Source organism: Rattus norvegicus, chromosome 1 (genome assembly GCF_036323735.1).
Source record: "Rattus norvegicus strain BN/NHsdMcwi chromosome 1, GRCr8, whole genome shotgun sequence".
NCBI classification, from domain to species: Eukaryota; Metazoa; Chordata; class Mammalia; order Rodentia; family Muridae; genus Rattus; species Rattus norvegicus.
The window spans coordinates 51127050-51150269 of NC_086019.1; the positions used below are offsets into that span (position 1 = coordinate 51127050).

The 23220-nt window shown below is 47.0% G+C and overlaps 1 protein-coding gene and 1 long non-coding RNA gene across 5 annotated transcripts in view; one reads left to right on the top strand and one right to left on the bottom strand.

The window, feature by feature from the left end:
- The window catches only part of Agpat4 (1-acylglycerol-3-phosphate O-acyltransferase 4), a 106468-nt gene that overhangs the window by 51969 nt on the left and 31279 nt on the right, over window positions 1-23220 (bottom strand). For 3 of the 4 annotated variants that reach the window (XM_006227857.5, NM_133406.2, XM_006227856.5), the window contains exon 2: window positions 21117-21374. In XM_006227857.5, coding sequence (XP_006227919.1) covers window positions 21117-21294 — 178 coding nt within the window. In that variant the 5' untranslated portion in view covers window positions 21295-21374. Of the gene's footprint in view, window positions 1-21116; window positions 21375-23220 lie in introns of those variants that run through there. The other variant, XM_063272836.1, reaches the window with a different exon arrangement.
- LOC108349099 (uncharacterized) lies at window positions 1474-12533 on the top strand. Its single transcript, XR_001835612.3, has 2 exons — window positions 1474-2007; window positions 11966-12533. It is a non-coding gene; the product is annotated as an uncharacterized LOC108349099 (long non-coding RNA).

Below are 23220 nucleotides of genomic sequence, written 5' to 3' on the forward strand. Positions count from 1 at the left end.
CTGTACACACACACACACACACACACACACACACACACACACACACACACACACTACCATCCTTCCCTCTTGCTCCTTATGCTTCAGGTGTGAAGGCGCATGTCCTGACTATCTAGTATAGTCTTTCTTCCTATACAAGACTTTGCTTCACCTCTCCTGACCTGGTCCGAATGATGCGCTTGTTCCTCAGACTTGTCCCCGTGCTCCCTTACACTATAGTAGTCACAAGACAGAAATGGCCTCAGTCATCTCTGGGCCCAGCACTTAAAGATGATGCCTGTACATGACAACAGTGGTGTTCACTCAATGTCCCCTGAAAGGACGGCAAAGTCCATTGTTTGAGCAGGTCTGGCGTCACGTGAAGATTCAGAACAGAGCCGTTCAAAGCCAATTGCCCTTTGTAAATGCCTTTTCCTTCATTCTGAGATTCACCTCTGCTTATGATAACCTGGTAAAAGGCACAGTAGTCCATGCCACTGATCATGGTCTGTTCTAGTTGGAGACACGGGTGCTGCCATACTTGACCTGTGCGGCATTAGGGATCAAAGCCAGGATTTGGGGCATATTAGGTAAGTATTCTGCCAACAGAACCAGTCCCAACCCTAGTCATGTTTCCCCACGGGAAGTCCTACTACTCCTGTCTCTGATATGGAGGAACCAGCAGTGTGGCTATAGGGGTCCTTCCTGTGTGTCCCAGTAGATTTCATGGCCACAGCTAGAGGAGACCTCACTGCACAGCATTGAGTTCGTCAAATTGCGATCACGTGAAAGTTATGGAATGCAATAAAACAATCCTGGTTCGCCCATCCTCCAACAGCTAAGTAAAAGTGCACCTTCAGGGTTAGAGTTCGTAGTCTGTGCAGTATAGGGGCGCTCCGTGCACTGAGGAGCACTTGGTGTAGTATAGGGGTGCTCACCAGGTCCCTGGAGTAGGAGGTAGCCTTTGCCCATTCACTCAACCACACAGGAGAGGGGCCGGTGTCTGGAGAGAGCGGTAGCTGCCAACTCTGGATCTCACCCCTAATCTAACCCACTGCCCTGGAGCGGGCCGTCTTCAGGGGCAGATGAGCATCAGTAGAGGTGAACAGGAAAGAACGGGGAAATACTTCATCCTCCGTTGGTTTGCGTAGGAGTAACTGGGTTTCAGAAGACTCAGAGGCTGTGGTCTAACACGTCAGAGAGAGATCTCAGAAGATAAGGAAGCAGGTCCCTTAGTGAAACTGTTACACACCCGTGGAGGAGCATGTTACTCACGGCGGAAGGAACTACCCTTGGTGGGAATTGCTGCTTACTTCTCAAACCTTCCTCTCATTCCAAGAAAAGAACCCCAGTCTGACACACCCTTATCCTTTCATGTAAATTATGTGAAAGTGGTTTCCCTCCTTACAAGCCCCCCCCCCCCCGTTGATTCTCCACACAGCAGCCTGCAGGATGAGGAGCCCAGTACAGTGACCTTCGAGTGTAATACCCAGCCACACTAAACTAGAAACAGAAACCCCATTTTTATTAATCGCTGTTGAATTTGTATGGCTCTCTTCCTTGTGCCAGTCAGAGCTAGCTGCTGGCTGATGCAACACATGAAGGTCATCTTTATAAAGCACAGTGCGACTGGCCGTTCACTCTGAACATTCACACCCAAGCATCATTCGGGAATTCTTCCAAAAACACCTTCTGGAGAATTAACAGCGGCAGAATCTCATGACAAAAAGGAACAGGAGACAAAGGTAAAGAGCCGGAGTGCCCATGTTACCAGAGTATCGGTCGTCCTTGGTCTAAGACCACCCACCAAGGCCAGAGGATGAGTGTGAGCTTGGTCCCACCGTGGACATTGGTTCAGTTCTAGGGATCCGAACCTGGAACCAAGCCAAAGGGAGCAACCTTTCCTGGTTTGACTGGGTATCGCCCACTCACAGACAAGAGGACTCTATATGCAAAGTGAGAGCAAGATGAGTAAGGAGGACAGCCCGAAGTCCCTCTGGGGCAAACGCAACACAAATGGAGAAAGAGGTATGTTGAACTAAACCGCCTTGCCCATCCCCCTGGACCAATGGGTAGCATAGGTTAAGTAGTCACGGCCTCCCAGCTTCTTTCCCACAGTTTGCAGAACGTCTGGTCAGTTCAAAGCACAACTGCTCTTGCCCAAAGTTTTAGCCTTGTGACTGATTTGCTGCATCCACCCCTCTGCACATCCGCTCTAGCGCAAGCAAAGCATCTTTCTCCTTTGCTCTCTCCTACCCTAACCCTTTTCTCTCTACACATCTGAACTAAGCCTGACTCTTCTGTTACATACGAAGGGTTTAATCTCATAAGACTGCTCTCAAGGAGTCAAGGGGATCCTTTTGACAGAGCAGATACAACCTTCTATCCTGTAAGAATACCTACCTAGGCTGATGTGTATGGCTTGAAGGCACAGGAAAGATGTTGAAGAGACCCCTCGCGTTCATGCCAGGCCTAATGGAACTGAACACACAGGGGCTTTGCTTCATCCTGGGAGGACCCTATCAGGAAACCTCTGAATTCATCTTTTGGGGAGCCTTCTCCAGGTGCCTTCTGAGGTGTGGAGAATGCTGACAGGGAGTACTTCTCCCACAGAATGTCCTTCAACACAGGAACATAGCTTTGATAAGCCATCTGCCCGGGGCTCTCCAGCATCTGCCTCTTCCCACACTCCTCCACCGTCCCACACCCCAACACTCCCACACCACCCCAAATCCTCTGTACACGTGTCTAGTTGTCAGAGCTCCCAGAAAAGCACGTATGTTCCCTGCCAGCTGACAGTGTGCTTGTCTGACTGAGATACCGTGAGACCACCTTCACCTCCCTTTCTGGTTTTGGAACATGTTGAAGTGTATTTTCCAGTTTCACAATGATAAATAAAAACAAAACAAAACCCGAGCCCCAGGTAAATTGACGGAGTCACAAGGTTTTAGAACAGGGCCACTTAACTCCATACTAAGAACCCCTTCTCCTGGGGCCCACAGCTGGTCTCCCCCTAAACAGCTGCACACAGCCTCCAAAGGGAGCTTCAACGCCAGGCACCCTTGGTCAGCTCAGTGCTTCCCACACCACCCACTCTTCCCATACTGGGGGTGCAGAGTGCTATACTGCACATTTTAAGTAAGCGGATGACTCGAATTCCTAGGAGCTGAGAGAGGTTAGGGATTCTCTTCCCCAGTAATCCCCTACTTCCTGGAAACCGGGCATCAGGCCAGGAGGGAGAAGACCTCCTCGGACTATTGGAAATGCCTCTTATCCCCTCAGGACCTAAGATAAGGCGAACTGGAGCAAAACAGGAAAATGTGTTTTGCTGTGAGGGTCAGGGCTGGATGAGAATTCTACACGTACTCCAAGTTAAGTCCCTTCACTTCCATCTCTGGCATATGAAAACAAAATGCCACGGGCTAACCACAATGCTCTCCAAGTAGTTCTCATCCTTTAAAAAGAACTAAATATGTATCACGAGCGTATGTAAATTTTATAACTGTAAAGTTTACATAATTTATAAAATATATTAAACGACTTTCTCCTACCCGGAAGATTGAAATGACACAGGAAATGTCAACAGATACCCTAGGGTTTCTTTTCTGGCAACCTCAGCCTCCCTAGACCACACCCAGGGCGCCAAACTCACACTCCAAGCCTGAACTGAAAAGCTGTAACCCAAGCCACAGTGGAGCTCAACACTGCCCAAAAAAAAAGAAGGAGCCCAAGGACAGCCTATCCCTTTGTAAACCATAGCAACAGCCAAGGCAACTTGCTCAAGCACCTGCTCACACCGCTCAGTATGTCAGCTGCCCTCCCAAGTTAGCGGACGCAATTGTACACTTTATAGTGTAAATTTCCCTCCTTAGAGTGTAAAGTCATTTATTTTACCAAAAGTTAGGGAAATACACATGCACACACATGTACACACACTACACACACACGTACCACCACTACACATGTCCACATATATACACACAGGTATACACACACACACGTGCATGCGTACATGTACATACACTTGTGTACATACACACACATACCATATGCCCATCACATACTTACCAGACACACATACATACATACCAGACACAGACACACACCAAGCATGCATGGGGGAGGGGGAGGGGCAAATAGATTGTTATTCAAAAATAAACAGGCTAGTATAATTATATTATTCTTTTTAAGGACTCAAATACCCCAGTAACTATTGTTATGTAAAGAGAAGACCTGGTTAGATGGGCAGAGGAGCAAGCGTCTGTAATCCCAATGATGGGAGCGTCAGGTGGAAGGGGCGGGAGCTAAAGGATCCCAGGGTTGGCTACATAGCCAACCAGCAAGCTTCAGGCTCTGGGAGATGCCACCGCAAAAAGGAAAGACACCCCATGTCAACTTGTGTCGTCCACGTGAACATGCACACACATGAACGCATAAAAAAATAACTTAAAAATCCAAAATCCTTTCCCCTCCCCAACTCCTCTGTCACTTGAGATTCAGAATACGAAATTCAGGAATATCTGGGACAACATCGCATGCAGCCCAGATGAGGACTTCATCTCCCAGTACTTTTTACAAAACCACAAAAATCGAGAAAAGATTTGCTTCATCGGTCATTAAGCCTGCACACCAGGGGGCAAAGCCCCACCCATCCCCACCTCACGTGATTCATCCAGGGAAGCCGGTCACCTGTGAGAGCTGTCTCCAGGTCTGGAGGGCAGTTTGGGGGTGTTAAGCGAATCAGACCTGAGGGCTTAGAGAAGCGTGTTTGAAGGGGAGGAATAGAATAAAGTTCCTGTTGGCACTACACTGGAGACTGGCTGAATGAGACAGCTCAGTTCCTTACCTCCAACAGAGCCGCCACCTTCCTGCAACCCATCCCTGGCGGGACCAGAATGGGGCTGGGGCTCTACACACAACCCATTTCAATCCTTCGAGTCCCTGACTCTAAAGGAGGGAGTTAGACTCCTTGGCTGGGCCCAAGAAGAAAAACACAAGACATTTAATTGTAATCCTGTACAATCAGAAAGATAAGCCAGGAGATGGGCCATCAACAGACGAGGCGGGTGGGCAAGATAACCAGACAAAAAGCAACTTGAAAAGCACCTCTTAGCATCCCGGGGCTGCCCTGCAGGGAGCCATGGGCTGAGGGACTAACAATAAAAGTTACTGCCTCCCAGCTGGAGGCAGAAGTTTAAGATCAGAGGGCCTGGGATAAACCTGTCACCTGTCCCCACCCAGGCTTCTGCTGGCCTCAGAAGTGGCGTTGCTCATCATGACACTGTCCGTGTCCCTCACACCATCTTCTCTATGTACACCAGCCACGTGGGATCAGGGCCCACCCCATCTTCAGCACCTGCAAAGCTGATGAGATTCACAGGCAATCGCCCTCTGCCTGGCCCATAATACCAACCAAGCCACACTGGTGGCCTCTTCCTCTGCCCATGTCCTTCCTGCTGTCTACCCTCTACTCAGGCTCCATTAGGGAAGATGTGAAACATCCCATCACCCCTACCCCAGGACCCTAGCCTGCTGCCCGCCTTGGAACATGCAGTTGACCAGTCGAGCGATGGATCCATCTTCCTGCATCTCCTAGGCTGCCCTTTTCTGTGCCCTTCACTGGACTGTTTCCCGCTTAGCTTTTGTTTGTCGTTTAGATTTTTTTCCAGCTTACAAAAACATATATTTGTAAAAAAGATTCGTACAATTTATAGGTGATTTTTAAAACATTACCTCTCGTTATAACTTCTAAAATAGCACTTTCACAGGATTACCTCTGGAATACACCTCTGAAATTGGTGGTACATGACGCCCACAGTTTTGCATTGTGCTACCTTTACCTCACGGTGTCAACAGCTGACAGCCACTGCCAGGTACCAAGGCATACAATCCTGCTCTCCTGCAGGCCTCCTGCCCTCCTGCAGGCCTCCTGCCCTCCTGCAGGCCTCCTGCCCTCCTGCAGGCCTCCGGGACTGCTCCTTAGGACCCCAATCATTCCCACTGCAGCCTCAGGGCACAGAGAGGCTGCCACGGATCCGTGACACATGTCCTGAATCCATGCACTAAAACACAACCCCCATATTCCTATATTAAAGGTATTTAGTGGCAGAGCATTTGAGGAATGACTAGTTGAGGACACAAAGGAGGACAAGGGTCCCGTGTGGCTTTGAAAGATACAGCTGAGAAAGCGTCTTCTGAATCACCAACACCATGTCCTTAAACTTCCTACCTCCGGGACTGTGGAGATACATAAACTTCTTTTCTTTATAAATACTCCAGCCTGCAGCATTCAGACACAGCAACAGAAGATGGATTTAGACAAAGCTATGACAGGGTGACCATGACAACGTTGATAATTCTGTCCCCTTTGCAAGCTCTGCTGCTCAACTACAGTGGGTTCGCCCTTTCTTGTCTTAATAACACACACACACACACACACACACACACACACACACACACGCACACACCATATTTTAATACCTGACTCTTGAAGTACAGCTTCAGGGGCACTGTATAGAAACTTATCCTACACAGTGGGACTGGGCTGTCTCTTGTTCTGCATCATTCTGTGTGTACCTATAATCCAACTGTGCCTCAGTTTACCATGGTTTGGGTCTAAATGTCCCCATGAGATTGGAGTCTCAGCATAGCCAATATTCCACCCCTGCCTCCAGGTCTGTTTAGTAAATGCCCTCCAGCTGTGCCTTCCCAAATAAACTCCACCTGGCTGTCAAACCCTTTTTGAGGGATTGGGGCGTATAGCTCAGTTAGTGGTCAGCCAGGCATGAAGCCCTGGATTCCAGCCCCACCGATAACTAAATTGGTTACTGAGGCTCGTGCCTGTAATCCCAGCGTTTGGGAGACGGAACCAAGAGGAACAGAACAGAAAAGCTACCTTTGACTGGGATACAGGAAACCCTGTCTAAAAACAACTAAACCAAACAGTACAGAAAAACCGAAACACCTGCCAAGCAGGGCAAGCACCTTGTCACCACCTGGGGCCCAAGACAAGCAAGGGGCAGACTTGCTTGAGATGGTGCAGGCCAGTGTCTGCTTTAAGAACAGGCTCTTTGAAAAGCCCCAGGAAGCATGGTATTTGCATATCTCAAAAAGTAAATGAAAACTGTTTGGAAACCTCAGACCTTTTACTTGCTAGGTGGCTGTAAAGCCACTCCAGCTCCGTGTCTCCAGAACTGATCCTATTGAAAGCCAGCTAGCTGTGCAGCTAAACCAGCAATGGATATGCAGGCTCAGAGCCAATGCTAGCCAACACCTGAAAGCCATAGCAAACATAATGACCTGAACAGCAACTAACCAGCCCCCTACCGCCCCTCTTTTTCTACAGCCCTGTGGAGCGTGATCTCACAAGTTCCACTTCAAGGGCACGGCCAGTAATGTACTCAGCCACATGTGCCTGGCTCATCTGTAATCCGGCTTCTCACGACCACCTGTCCCTTAGGAGAGGCATGCCTGCATTAGTCTGGGTTCTCTAGAGCAGCAGAACTAACAATGAATATACATGTGTAAAAAGGGAATGTATCCGAGTGGTTTACAGGCTGTAGTCCAGTGCGTCCAACAGCTGTAGTCTCCTGACAGTAAATCCAAGAATCCAATAGTTGTTCAATCTATAAGGCTAGATTGGATGTCTCAGCTGGCCTTCAGTGCACGCTAGAATTCCTGAAGAAGTAGGCTCTATACCAGCGAAGCGAAGAATGGACTTGCCAGGGCAGGCAAGCAAAGGGGGAAAAGCCCACCGCTTCTGTGAACTTATATAGGCTTCCATGAGAGGCGTGGCCCAGATTTAGGGCGGGTCTTCCCACCTCAAGTGATATTAAGGCAGGCCTCACGTGATCCAATTAACTAAAAATCCCTCCCAGGTGTGCCCAGAAGCTTGCGTTTTGTTAGTTCGGTCTAGATGTCATCAAGGTGGCAACCAAGAATAACCATCACAGTACCTATCAGACAACTTGTCTCTGAGCCAGCCTACGATCCGGCAAACTGGGGTGGGTAGGGTACCCCAGAGGTACCTGGCAAGTATTCTTCAAAAACAGGTGTGAGTCTTTGGTAAAGTCTGGGTCCTTGATGATGGGATTCCTGGGACGCAAGAGTGCCAGCCTTCCATAGCTGTGACTGCCCACCCACTGACCGTCTGTCACCCGGTGACAGATATCCCTTAGGTGGGACAGAGCAGGATGGTGCCTTTAGCCATCTGGCCTCAGAGGCACTGCCAGGGAAAACACTCCCTGGTACAAGGGTGCCTTGTCCTAGGGTCTCAACCCCTTAGCGGGAGCATCAAACAACTGAAAACACAGATATTTACACGACAATTCATTTTAGTAGCAAAATCACAGTATGAAGTGGCAATGAAAATACTTTTATGGTTGGTGGTCAGCACAGCATGTGGAAGTGTATTTAAGGGTCACAGCGTTAGGGAGGCTGAGAAACATTGTCCTAGGGCCAAGTGTGAGTACACATAACACAGTCCACATTTCCAGGTGGCCTCGACCCATCAGAGGCAGCACCACCTAGGGAAAGGGGTTAGCCTTGAAGCCCTAAACGAATCTTGATTGGGATTAGCCACACAGTGTGGTCCCTAGCCAGGCTGCGACACAGGGAACGGAGTGCTGGGGTGCATCAGCGGATGTGGTTCTTCCCCAGCTTTGGCTCTTGGATTCTAGACAGCCTCTTCCTTTCTCTAGTTCCCCATAGGCCTCTCCAGAGCCCCCTTATCACAGGAGGACTGCCCTCTCTGGGATCCAGATGAACCTACCTTGGCAGCAAGTCTGTGTCTGGTCCTCCCCTCCCATCTCATGTGCTCCCCCCTTCCCTGCACACTGGCCAGAGCTGCTCGCATGGGGCGGCCTTGCTTCCAGATAGGTTGATGTCCAGATGAACTCCACACAGCACTGGCTCATGAGCCTCCTTTCGGCAACACTAGCTTAGCAAGGGATGGGGGTGGACCTGGCCTCGCAGGGCTACAGTTTTCTGGTGTCACCCCGCCTGGCTCTGTTGACAAGCTGAAGGAAGCAACAGCCTTCAGCTGACTCCCACTTCCGCTTGGGAGGGGGCTGAGGAACTGTGTGAGTTTTGTAAGTGCTAGCCATGCCCAGAACCCACACATTGGCCACATCGATGACGCACAGGACTTTCACCTACAGCGTCAGGCTGTCTCTACCTCAATGGCTCTGGAACACAGACCATGAGCCTATCGTCTGCCCTTCCTCACAAGGCTTCCCTAGATGAAGCAGAAAGTGAAAATCCTTGCTTAAAAAATTGGTTTTTGTTTGGCAACTTACTACATTTAACACAATGCATTAGTCAGCAAGGAAGAGGAATTACAGACCCAGGTCTACTCCAATAGACCCTCAGCAGCCACACCCAGACGTACCTTCCAACATGGCGGACATGAGGGGCTACTGATCTCAGGGTGGGGAAGGGCTTACACTGTTATGCTGGTGGCAGGTTGGGGGGGGGGGGACACAGAACGGCTACAAACAGCAGCTACCACAGCTGACCAGGGGTATAGAAACTGGGCTCCTCTTGTCATGGGGTCTGAAGAATTGCCCACGGACGCCTCAGTCTGATGACCCAAGGAACGGTACTCAGAGGAAGGAACAGGTGACTAGTCCTCCACCTAGCCCAAAGATGGGGTTGCTCTCAAACCTGTGCTTGGGGCTCTGACTAGACGGAAATTCTACTTCCCTCAGGAGGACAAGAACTGACTCTTGGTTCCTACGGTCATGCATTCTGCACCCCCTATCCCACACACACACATACATAAAAACCAGCCCAGTGTCTTTAGACACTTTCCCTGATACACAGCCCTTTCTGAGGCTGTGATGGACAAGACTCCAAGCCCTGACTGCCTCTTTCAGACAGGACAAGGAAGCTTCTCGAAGGCCAGCTGCACCTCCCTGGGGCACGCCTTAAGTGTTTATCACTTGAGGCAAGAGAAATGGCCTCTCTCCAGGAGAGCCCGTACAAAGGCCTTTAAGCTTGCTTCAGTACCCATGCTCAACCACTGCCAGTTGGCCAACTACACACACAAGGCCAAGCGATCTTCACAGGGGAACTTGGGTTGGGGTACAGAAAGGGGCTATAAATAACTTCCTGTGACCATAACCAGCAATCACAGTGAATCACACATTTTATCAGAAACATGGGCCTTTTGGTTGGGCCTTATCATCTTTACATCAAACAGACTGAGTTTTTACGGTTGCCCAAGTAACAAGCCACAGTGGGAAGAGAAAGGAAACATTTGCCACACCTCCTTGAGCCCCTGGTGCTTGTAGCAAATTATCTAAAATTTCGTCTTAAGATTTACTTATTTCTTCTTGAGGCAAGAATATCCTAGGCTGATTCCAAGCCAGCTTTGTAGTTGAAGATGACCTCAAATTCAGGTATCACCACACCCAACTTACAGGCTCTAACCCCAGGGTCTCCTGCACACCGGGCAAGAACTCTACCCACTGAGCTACATTTCTAACCCAGCCTGAAACAATTTAGGAAGCATCTGTCCACAGGACCTCATTCTGCATCTTCAGTCAGAAGCTGTAGGCTTATCAACTGGACTGAGGGTTTCTGTGGCTGGTCAGTGGTTGGCCTATAAGCAGCAGGGCAGAATATTTCACTTGGAGATTATAGAAATGACTCAGTGGTTCAGAGCATGCACCGCTCTTGCAGAGGACCTGGATTGTTTCTAGCACTTGTATCAGACAGCTCACAAACACCCAGTTCCTGGGGACTCCAACACCTCTGGCCTCCATGGGGCACGTGATCTCATGTGCACAAACTAACATTCGGACATACACACATACACACACATCTTTATTTTTTAATTAAATTATTTATTATTAAATATTATTAAATTGCATAATAACTATTTAATTAAATTTAAAAGTACTTTATTTGGCATCCTAGCACCAAGAGTTGTCTCTCTCCTCCCTCCATTTGTCTCTTCTCTTTGTCCATGGGAGGGATTCTGTGGGGCTATGTAAGGCTAACAGCCGGGTAAAACCAGAAACAGCAGAGCTCACGGACCCTCCAGGGCAGACCCAGGCTTCCGGAACCCATGTACAGGGACAGGGAACTTGGCCACCAGGCCCCAGCGCTGGGTCAGGGCTGAGGTCAGAAACATTTTCATTTTGTTTTACTTCTCCAGTCTTTCCTAAAATAGTAGCTCCATTACAGCCTTCCACGCCACCTTTTTTGCTCCTGACATTAATAGACTACTAAGTTTTCTGGTTCTGTTGTTGTAGCTTAAAGTCTACAGTGTCAGGAAGGAAAAAAAATGACAGCAAGATGTCAGAGTAGCCTTCCCCTAGAGACTGCTGTGCACAGAGTAATCCAACCTCTACCCCCACTTCTTTCAACGTCTTCCCTTTTTGACCTTAAAGGAGCTTGCTCAGTGGGCTCCGTCCTCTGCCAGCACACAGGGCGGGTCTGACATAACATCCTTTTCTATCTACATAGTGAGGCAATCAAGGAAGAGAAAGACAAAACATCCCCCTACCAACCAGCCCCAACCCAAAGTCAATTATTCTCCAGTCATCATCCATGAGCTCTGGCCACCAGATCTACACTCTCTGCTCCCTGTGTCCTGCTGTTGAGGACACGTCCATTCTGTGCATTGTCTGTCACTGATGTCATTTCAGTCTTCGGTATGCGAGCTTCCTCAGAGTTGCATGCTGCCCTGCACCACCACCACCGCCACCGCCACCACCACCTCCACCATCACCATCACCACCGCCGCCACCACCACCTCCACCACCACCACCTCCACCACCATCACCACCACCACCTCCACCACCATCACCACCACCTCCACAACCATCACCACCACCACCACCACCACCACCACCACCACCACCCCCCCAGTGACAACGAGCTCAAATATTTAACAGGAAAACAGAAGAGGACCAAACGTTGTAAGTGAAGTAAGCAGGGTGCAACCCGGGGAAACAAAGCATCTGGCTTTCTCTTACAGGATCAGCTGCAAGTGATGGATGCAGTAAGTTTTCTGCTTGGTGTGACTCCTGTGCCAGAAGAAACCATTGAACCCCAAGATCAGGTTTTAACCTTAACTTGGAGAGAATACAGCAAGGTGGGCCAAACCAGCATGGCACAGCCCTTTGCTGATCAAGCTGCAGGCCCACAGGCCCAGGAGAGTGTGTGTTCCTCATGGCTGGGTAACGACAGCCTTTCAGTCAGAGACAGATAGGAAAACAAGAAGGATTAAAAACTGGCTCTTCTCTCTAAGATACTCCAGACATGGGGTGCTGTGGAGATGGCGGTTGGAGGGTGTTGGTGTTCTGTCTAAACTCCACTCCCACAGTTACCTGGCAACAGCCAGGTATGCTCCGCCCCACAGTTGCCTGGCAACAGCCAGGTTTGCCTGACACTGATATAAGGGGCTGCTTGGCCCTTCCTCCCTCTCTTGCTCTTTGCTCTCTTCTCTCCCCATTCTCCTCCCCCTTCCCTCCACCTGCTCATGGCTGGCCTTTATTCTTTTCCTCTTGTACTCTTCTTCTCTCATTAAACCTTTCCATGTGGAACCACGCTGGCTTGGTGTGGTCTGTTTGGATGTGGGCTGAGATTTAGACCCCAACAGAGGGTCGGCACAATTCCTAGTCAGATGCATCAGATGGAACCCATGAGCCAAGCCCAGCATGGCTCACACACCCTGTCTACCACATCCTCTCCCTCTCTCTCTCTAGGAACCATGCTGACTCCTCATCAGAGCTCATCCCTTCTCCACTCACACGGTTACAGAAATGACTCGACACTGCTTGACCTTAGGAGCCAAGCAGTCCTTGCTCCCGGGAGAAATGGGGACCGAGCGTGTGGGACATACCAAGACACCAAGTCCTCTGTATCATCTGCTTACCCTTCCTTTCACTCGCCCGTGAAATGCCACTTGTATCAAACAGTTAATTATGGGTTTTCACTTGGAATTTGTTCTGAATATTTCAATTTATTTATGACGATGACATTAAAAATTCACCGTCATTTTTAAACTGTTACTCATTGTAAATTCCACCAGAAACAAGTAGGTGAAAACCTCCCCCAAATATCTCCGTGGGTGATCTTGCTCAAGCCTGAACCTCATTTCTGACTTACCTCTAAATGAGAACCTGGCTCTTAGCTGTCTGTTTGAACTCTGGTTAGGGCTTATGACAGTGCAAACAGATATGATCTCGGGTCGCAAACGGATAGATTTTGGAATAGCCTGAAGAATAGGCAAGTCCTCTAAATGGGATTTAAAAAAAAAAAAAAGCACAACCAGCATTGCTTTGCTAACCCTAATTTGATGTATCCAGCTCTCCCACTGCTGCAGTGTGGAAAAGTATTTAAAGCAAACAAACAATGTAACATTCACCTCAGTCAGCTGTCTTCCCCCCTTAGTCATGGCAAGCCTCTCTTCCCACAGCCATGATTCCACCTTCTGCTTTCTATGCCCGGCCATGACAAATATTTCCTTTCCCTATAATACCACGGTGGATGCCCAATTACTAGAGCCACATTAGAATAAAGCAGGTGACTCAGGAAGGCACATTCTATGGCTCTGGGCTTAATGGGTGTTTGGTGACTGTAAGCCATAGACAATGGATCAAAGACTTCTAGTTGTATGATTTGGGGAGCATTCTTCACACAGAGAAAGGGCCTCTGATACAAACATCAAACATTAGAAATGGTGCCAGACCCACTTGTGAACTCCGAGTCGGTAAAGGGAATTGTCAGTAAGACAGTTGCCGCAGCTCTCTTTCCTCATAAGAACTTTTGAATTTACAAAATAAGGCACATAAAGGATGATGGGATTGCGAGATGGTTGACAAGAAGAGCTGGAAGTGTTTCTCTCTACAACAGATGGAAGGAAACAAGGAATGAACAGCTGTTCTCATTGATGTGTTTCAGGCAGACCACCAGAGTCCTGTGGAGATATAGAGGAGCACAGAACAGGGGCACACAATTGCCTTATAAGGGGACTAAGACTCATAACTCAACCTTTCTTTTTTAAAGATTTATTTATTTTATGTATATGAGTACACCATCACTATCATCAGACACACCAGAAGAGGGCACTAGATGCCATTACAGATGGTTGTGAGCCACCATGTGGTTGCTGGGGATTGAACTCAGGACCTCTGGAAGAGCAGTCGGTGCTCTTAACACTGAGCCATCTCTCCAGCCCTCAACCTTTCTTTTATATATCCAAGAGATTGTCCCTAAAGCAAGAGGGACTTCGCTCAGTAAGCAAACAGCCTCAAGACATAGGCACTGAGAAGACTGGCTCCTGGAAGGTCATGTAGCCTGTGTAGGCCACGCCCCTGCAAGGAGCTGTGGGACATCTATGCTGTGGTATGGCTCTACAGGACAGCCAGCCACATACCATGCCTGACCCAGATTCATGCTACAAGATGCCCAGTAGGGGTCCTGTGAAACAACCAGACAGCTGTCTTCCACTCTTCTTCTCATCTTGGCCCTTAAACCAGCCAGGTGGCCCTGCTCCACTCCCACACCACAGGAAGCAGCCTGCTACCCTTCCCAGTCGCTCATCCACAGGGTCTCCTGGGAAGTAGACAGGTGGCTGTGTCTACCCACACTTTCCCCACAGGAAGCAACAGCAATGCCTCCTGAGCAGCTCTGCCCACAGGGACATCTGGGGAGCCGGCAGGTGGTCCTGCTCTCCAGCTTTGAACCCTTCGAATGGCTAGTCAGCCTGCCAGGAGCTGGTTCTACCTCCATGTATTCCGGGAAGGAAACGAGGCTGTGCTGTGCGTCATTCCATTGCCTGGAAGTTATGTAGCCTTCTTTGAGCCTCTTGTCTCACCTAGACACCAGGGAGCAGATAAGAAGCCCTCCCCAGGCAAGCTGTCAATCCCGTTTCCCCACAGCCCTACCCCCACTGAAATGTTCTGCAAAGACACCTTTGTGGCTCAGACAGAGACAGGAAACCATCCTGGCCATCATTATAGCCCTCACACATTAAAAGGTACACAACCCCCAACTCTGAGGGCTACACACCACCTACATGTACTTACTGACCCCAAAGCCAAGCATCACTATAGCCAAGGCAGTCAGCAAACCTGGTCCACTTAAATGCTGCATCCCAGAGAAGTCCCACAAAGCCCTGTAGTCTAGGTTCTGGGTCACTCACCAATACTGCCAACATGTATCACAGCTGATGAAGCTACACAAGCAACTACTGTGCCAACCTCGGAACAAGGCCAACCTAGCCTACTTGAGCTACATCCAAACCATAGCTGCAAGAGAGTCTTTCTAGTGTGAAAGCCATCGTACAAAGCTGGCAGAGGTAACTGGTCTACCAGGCATGCAAATGTCAATGGAGAGACATAAGAAAAAGAAACTCGATAAGAGAGACTACGATGCCTCACAAGAAACATGTCAATTCTTCTTCCAGGACATCAGGAAGAAAAGGTGATGGCTTGTCTAAAAAAGAATTCAAAAGAAGAGTTATGAAGAAGCCCAGTGAGCTACAGGAAAACACAGACAAGGCATGGAATAAGAACCACAGCTTGTGATCTGGCTGGGTGATGAATCCTGCAGGGATGGGGAGCTTCAAAACTCTGCAGCTGAAGACTTCAGTCAGTGAACTAAAGAGCAAGCAAGCAAGCGAGCGAGCGAAGCAAACGGACAAACCAGCGGACAGCCAGAACAGCTAATGAATCAGTTCATCTAAACAGATCTTCTGGTGTAACCCAGTTAGCCAAAGAGGTCATGAGGAACCATTGTAATATCAGAAGGCAAATATGTATTTTATGAAAGGTGCTGTAGGCAGAACAGAGAGGAGGCAGGGGGCAGCCAGTATATACAGTAAGATAGTAAATTTTATTGTATTGGAGCTAAATTTGAAATAGATGTGGGAATCCAGCTATAGGAGGCTCAAAGCACTTATGGTGTTCTCCAAGGAATATTACAGGCAACTATCATGCATGCAAGCAAAGAGAGACAACCTTCAAAAATAAACGGAAGAGTCACATGTGAGGGAACTCCCGACAGGATGACAGCAGACTTCTCAGTGACATCATCTAGCCCAGAAGAAAATCACTTTCCCCATTCCTAAAAGAAACAAACAAATGACAACCAAGGATAGTACACTTGGGCTGGAGAGATGGCTCAGTGGGTAAAAGCAGTTACTATTCTGGATTTGGAAAATTTTAAATTGCTTGAAAAAAAGTAAAAATAGAAATAGAAAACACTAAACCCTTCTGAGATAGATCAAAGGCTGAACTAAGAGCATGTGTATCAAAAACAGAGAAAAACTCCAGATAAAGAGGCCAATGGTGCAAACCAAGGAGCCAGAAAGAAAAAAAAAAAAAAAACAAGAACGGAACAAACCTAAAGCTAGCAGAAGCAGCAAAGATTAGAGAGGAAACAAACAAAATAAAGAGAATACGAAAGGTGGATGAAACAAAGCCCGGTCTGCTTTTTGTTTTACAAAACAGAATGTTTAGCTACACTAATGGAGCAAATCAGAGAAGAGCAAAATAATAATTAAAATCAGGAAAGAAAAAACCCAATGCCATAGACCAAAATGTTAGTAGGGGCTGATAGGAAGATGCCAAGGACTTGGATGACCAGGAAGAAATGCTGGTACCATAACCTACCAAGAGTGACCATAAGAACACAGCAAATCTGAAAAAACACAATGAATTTCAAGAGAGTACCAATGACACAGTCTCCTGAGGAAGGAAAGCTTCCAAATGATTCACTGTGGAATTTTGTCAGACCTTTAAAGAACCAACACTGTTTTCTTCCCCTCGAGTTACAACAAATAAACAAACAAAAAAGAAAGAAATAGAAGGAACCCTTCCTAACTTATTCATGGCCAAAGTGACTGTAATAGCAAAACCAGACGACGACATTGAAACTACTAGAAAGAGAGAAGAAGAAATCACAGACCAATATCATCTATGAAAATTCTGAATAGAATAATAGCCAACAATAACAAAAAAGTCAATATAAGATCCAAAAGATTATATACCATGATTTACCTCAGAAATACAAGGATAGTTTAGCGTATACAAATCTATAAATGTAATGTATCACATCAATAAAATGAAGGTCAAGAAAACTTATGGTCACCTCAAATAGGCACAAAAAAAAGCACTGGATACAATCCAATACCACTTCATGATCAAACTGTCTCCACCCCAATTATATATAGAAGGAATGTGCTTTATCGAAACAAATAACCCACAGCCAACAACTTACTTAATGCTGAAGTTCTTTCCCCTAGGACAAGAACAGGTAAACAGTCTATATACTCTAACTTAACACTGGAAATCCTACCTGGGGCAGCAAGAAAAGGAAGGAATTAAAGAGCTATAAAGGAGGAGCTAATTTTCCCTGTTCACTCATGACATGATTTATTTATTTATTTATTTATTTATTTATTTATTTATTTATTTTTATTAACTTGAGTATTTCTTATTTACATTTCAAGTGTTATTCCCTTTCCCGGTTTACGGGCCAACATCCCCCTAACCCCTCCCCCTCCCCTTCTTTATGGGTGTTCCCCTCCCCATCCTCCCCCCATTGCTGCTCTCCCCCCAACAATCACGTTCACTGGGGGTTCAGTCTTAGCAGGACCCAGGGCTTCTCCTTACACTGGTGATCTTACTAGGATATTCATTGCTACCTATGAGGTCAGAGTCCAGGGTCAGTCCATGTATAGCATGACATGATTTTTATTGTTCGTTTTTTTGGTTTTTTGTTTTTTTGTTTTTTGTTTTTTTTTCCGGAGCTGAGGACCAAACCCAGGGCCTTGCGCTTGCTAGGCAAGCGCTCTACCACTGAGCTAAATCCCCAACCCCAATATGATTTTTAGAAACAGAGAAAAACCAATGGTTCCACCAAAACCTAGCAAAACAAAACACGCTATTGGACTGATAAAGAAATTCAATACTGATATAAGATACAAAAATCAACACACACAAATCAGCGGCATTTTACATCAACAGTCAAATAGCCGTGAGGAAAGCAGGAGGCAATATCATTCAAAAGAGCCCCAAAATCGTAAAATACTGAAGAACAAACTTAACCAAGGAATTATGTGATCTCTTCAATAAAACAATATGAAACACGGATAAAAAAAAATTGAAGGGGGCAGAGCCGAGGGCACACTTCAGTGGCACAGTCCAGAAGCCTTCATTCAATACCACCAAAAAGGAAAAAAAGCTAAAGAGGGGAAGGAACACACAGACACATACACAGACACACAGACACCAAAGACACAGACACACACACACTTACTTTGTGTGCATACACATAGAAAATGTCTATACTACCCAACAGAATCTACAGATTCAATAGACCCTAACAGAGCCATTCTTCTCAGAAATAGAAAACAAACAAAAAACTCAGTTAAAATTTGAATGGAACCACATAAGACTCTTGGTTGGCAAAGCAATTGTGAGTGAAGGGACAGAGCCTGGAGTAGAACACCTGACTTTAAACATTCCACAAAGCCACTGAAACCAAAGCGTCAAGATACAGGCAAAAGACAGACCTGTTAGCCAATGGGAACAGAATAGAGAGCCAGGAAATGAAAACGTATTTACAGTCAGGGACCCACAACCAAGGCATACATCAGAGAAAACAGTCTCCTAGATGCGTGGCATTTGGAAAACTGGGTGTGCAGATGCAGGAGAATGAAACCAGGATATGTCTCTCCCTGTGAGAAATCAACTTGGACTGGAGGCTTAAATGTGAGATCAGAAACTATAAAACTGTTAGAAGAAAGCAGAGAAGAAAGGTTTTGTGACATGGGACTCCAGGCAAGGAACACACACATCAAAAGCAGGATTTGGAAATGGCCTTGTATCAAGATTAAAAGCTTCTATATGTGGGTGTACTCGGAGAGGTGGAGTAACAGCCAGTGCCTGATAACACGGTAAGAATAGCAGGAGAATATTAATTATGTGCTGTGTGATTGCATGTGTGTAGATAGGATCTGAAATGTTCCCAGCCCAAAGGAGGAACCCAAGTGTGAAATGATGCAGGTGCCTGCCAGTCTGCTTTGTATATGTTTATCAAGATCCTGCATAGACCTTACAAATAAACACGATTATTGTGTCAATTAAAAATACATGGGACTGGATAAATGGCTCAGCTGTCAAGAAAGTATATTCCAGCTCTTACAAGGACTGGGTTCAGTTCCCAGCACCCATGTCAGAAGGCTCACAACCACCTGTAACTCCACTTCAGGGGAATCCGATGGCCTCTTCTGTCCTCCATGAGCATCTATACCCACATGGGTACCCACAGTCTCTCTCTCTCTCTCTCTCTCTCTCTCTCTCTCTCTCTCTCTCTCTCTCTCTCTCTCACACACACACACACACACACAGACACACACACACACACACACAGACACACACACACACTGAAAAGTAATAAAAATAAAGTTTACAAGTTAAGAATATAAGGCTGGGCATGATAACACGTGGCTGGAATCCCAAGAGACAGGAAAGGAGGAATACAAAGTTCAAAGCTGGTTTGAACTATATGGTGACACCCTGTCTTGCAAACAGAAACAAAACGAAACAAAAATCTGTGGAGGCCTTGCTGTTTTTTTTTTTTTGTTTTTTTGTTTTTTTTTGGTTCTTTTTTTTCGGAGCTGGGGACCGAACCCAGGGCCTTGCGCTTCCTAGGTAAGCGCTCTACCACTGAGCTAAATCCCCAGCCCCGAGGCCTTGCTGTTTTAAGAAGCACTTTTAGGTTTAACTTCAATGCTTTGTTTCAGAAAGATAATATATTTGTCTTGGTCATAGTCTAAGGGCACAGAGAGATTTTCACTGCTTAGTTTGAATGAAAAAGGCTCTGCTTTGAATATATTTTCAGCCCCGTGCGTAAATGATAACGAGGCAGTATTTTCTAGTTTAGGGGATAATCACAAGCTTCATCTTTATCTTTAACTCACCACTAGATGTTGCAACAACACACCGATGCCTCGCTTTCAACTGGAGCAGCTCTGACTAAATGAGTTAGGTTTCAGACAGCTTAGCAACAGAGCACGCACACACACACACACACGCACACACACACACACACACACACACACACACACACACACAGGGGTGAAGCAGGTTTGATGATTGTGTGAGCATTGGCTGGAATACTGTACTCCAATGTTGTGATAGGGCTAATCTTGGCTGTCAGCTTGAATTAATCTGGAATTAACTAAAAACCCAAGCAGCTGGACACACCTGTAAGAGATTTGTCATTATTTGTGTATGTATGTTGATGGATATATATGTGTGAATACGCATGTGTGTGTATGTATATATGTGTGTATGTATGTGTATATGTGTAGATATGCTTGTATGTATAGATGTGTGTATGTATAGGTGTGTATGTATACACACACACACACTCATTTACATATATACATTCACTCTATCAGTTCTGTTCCTCTAGGAACCCTGACAAACACAGCTACCATGCAGGGAATGAGCACAGGGTGCTTGGGCATAGACGCAAGTCCACGCCTTTTCCCCTACATCACCCTGTAGGGAATTTAGGATCCCACTGCTTTGTCTCTTAGAACTGCACATATGTCTATGATGATTAAAAAAAAAAAAGACAAGGGGGAAAATACAAGGAAGAGAGCAATATAGTATGTTGCCGTTTAGTTTTCTAAGATGCATATATGTACTTGACTCCTAGCCCTGCAAACCAAACCAAACCAAAACTGCATGTGAACTGCATGTATCTCCCTACAGACACAGAGAGGACATGCTGTCCCGCATGTGAATTATACGTCTCGAGAACACTGAGCTCGGGTACACACCAGCCAGATTCAGGATAACTAAGCAAGAGTGGACTGTTCACTTCTGAGAAGGAAATCGAGAAAAGCAGCTATATAGAAGGCATATTTACTGTCCCCGGTCCGTCCTTCATGGCTGCTCAGCCTTGTGCTACTGGCATTTCTCGCTGGCAGGATAATTTTGTTTTTGTAGAGTGGGGACATTTCAGATCTAAAGCAAAAAGAGCGAGAGACAGCAGCAGCCCAGTCCAGCCCAGCCCAGCATGCGGGCCTAGCAAATGCCTGTAAGGAGCCAGGGACTGAGCCTCCCGTCTGGGTTGAAAGCAAGCATGAGGGGAATGGATCTTACGGCTGGAGACGCAGTAGCAGAGTCTGGCGTTTATCTTTCGGAACAGCTGCTTGTTGATGGGCCAGATGACCAGCGTGCACAGCTGGATGGCGTTGACAATGAGCCCGGAGGCGATGAACACGTAGCAGAAGACCAGGTGACACAGAAACTGGGACTTCAGCAGCCCGATGAGGTCCATGATGCGGGGATTCTCAAGAGACAAGTACGTATGGCGGAATAGTTCCAGAAGGGAGAAAGATCCGGGGCTCAGGAAACCGTCTGAAACACACAAATGGTAAACATGAGCAAGGGTATGATGTGTGTTATATATATAGAGGGAATGTGCCTACACGGAGAATATATACGCTGGAAGTTAAAAGGTGACTAAACTTCATTTGTAGCCATGGACCGTACTGAATAACCACAGAGGACATGGCATAAATTACCAGACTCACAGTGAGTGGCCACAGACACACAGACACACAGACACACAGACACACAGACACACACACAGACACACACACACACAAAAACACACACGCCTATATGTATATATGTGTATATACACATGTGTATATATGTATGATAAAAGCATATCTGCATATACATAATGTATATGGTGGTTTGAATATGCTTGACCTATGGTAAGTGGGACTTCCCGTAGGAGGTGTGGCCTTGTGAGAGGAAGTGTGTCACTGTAGGCGGGCTTTGAGGTCTTGGTAGTGCTCAAGTTCTGCCCAGTAGGAAGAGAGCCTCCTCTTAGCTGTCTTAGGAAGAGGGTCTCTTCCTGGCAGCTTTTGGATTAAGATAATAGACCTCTCAGCTCCTTCTCCAGTACCATATCTGCCTGGATGCTGTCATGTCTGCCGCCATGATGATAATGTAGTGAACCTCTGAAACTGTATAAGCCAGCCCCAATTAAACAGTGTCCTTTGTAAAAGTTGCCTTGGTCATGGTGTCTGTTCACGGAATGGAACGCTAAAACATATGTATGTATGTATGTATGTATGTATGTATGTATGTATGTATGTGTATATATGCAATACATATTCATGTATCTATGACATATATGTATATACATTTTAAATATATATTTGTGGAAGGACTTGATGAAGGGATTCAATGGCTGGTCTGCGAGGTATCAATGAGCCAGAGTACGAAGGCCAGAAAACTACTTTAGAACCGAGATATGTGCACCTACCCCATAACAGCTGTTAAGTCAGAAACCCAGCCCACACAGAGGCCAGACTCATGGTGCCATCAGTCTCTCTCTACATCTGGGACAAAGAAGGAAATGACCTCACAGTTCAGCAGAGGGCCTCGGAAGGAAAGGTGAGGCCAGCTAGCTTCTCCTGGGAGCCAAGATGACTGAAGACCACCAAGGAAAGCCTCGGGCTAAAGGACAAACCTTCTCTCAGTTGGCAGAGGTTAGAACTGTTATAATTTATTATAATGACTGGTCTGTACAGGTTCCCATCCTGTCCTCAGCTCCCGGGAATCCCACAGCTTGAGGCTTTTATTTTTAGACAGAGTCTCATGCACCCCAGGCTGGCTTCAATTTTTGTGTAGCCAAGAATGAGGACTCTGAGCTTTGATCCACCTGCTTCCACCTCCTGAATGAGGTTATGGGTATATGCCACTACACCAGACTTAGGCAGTTCTGGGGATCGAACCCAGGGCTTCAGGCGTGCTAGGCAAGTACTCTACCTGTTGAACCATTTTTCAGAGCAAGGAATGGGGCAGTTCCCAGACTGGGTGACTTAAATAAGATCATAGCAGTCAAGAGTTGATTTTCCATTCACCCTCTCTCCCCTGTACCTGTCAGGGCTGCGCCTAGGCTTGGGGGATGGGGAGGCTCACCCAGGCTCAGAACATTTTTTCTGCAAAGCAGCTCACAAGTTTCCCAGAGGGCAAAAGAAGTTCAGTCACAAAGAGCACTCAGGGTTGGGAGATAAAGCTGGGACTCGATCCTGAGATACCTGGGGGGCCTTTAAGATGGTTTTGACAGTCAGGCAGCAGTGGTACACGCCTGCACTCGGGAGGCGAGGCAGGTGGATTTCTGTGAATTTGAGGCCAGCCTGGTCTAGAGCCCTAGAACTGGGCATCCAGGGCTACACTGAGAAAA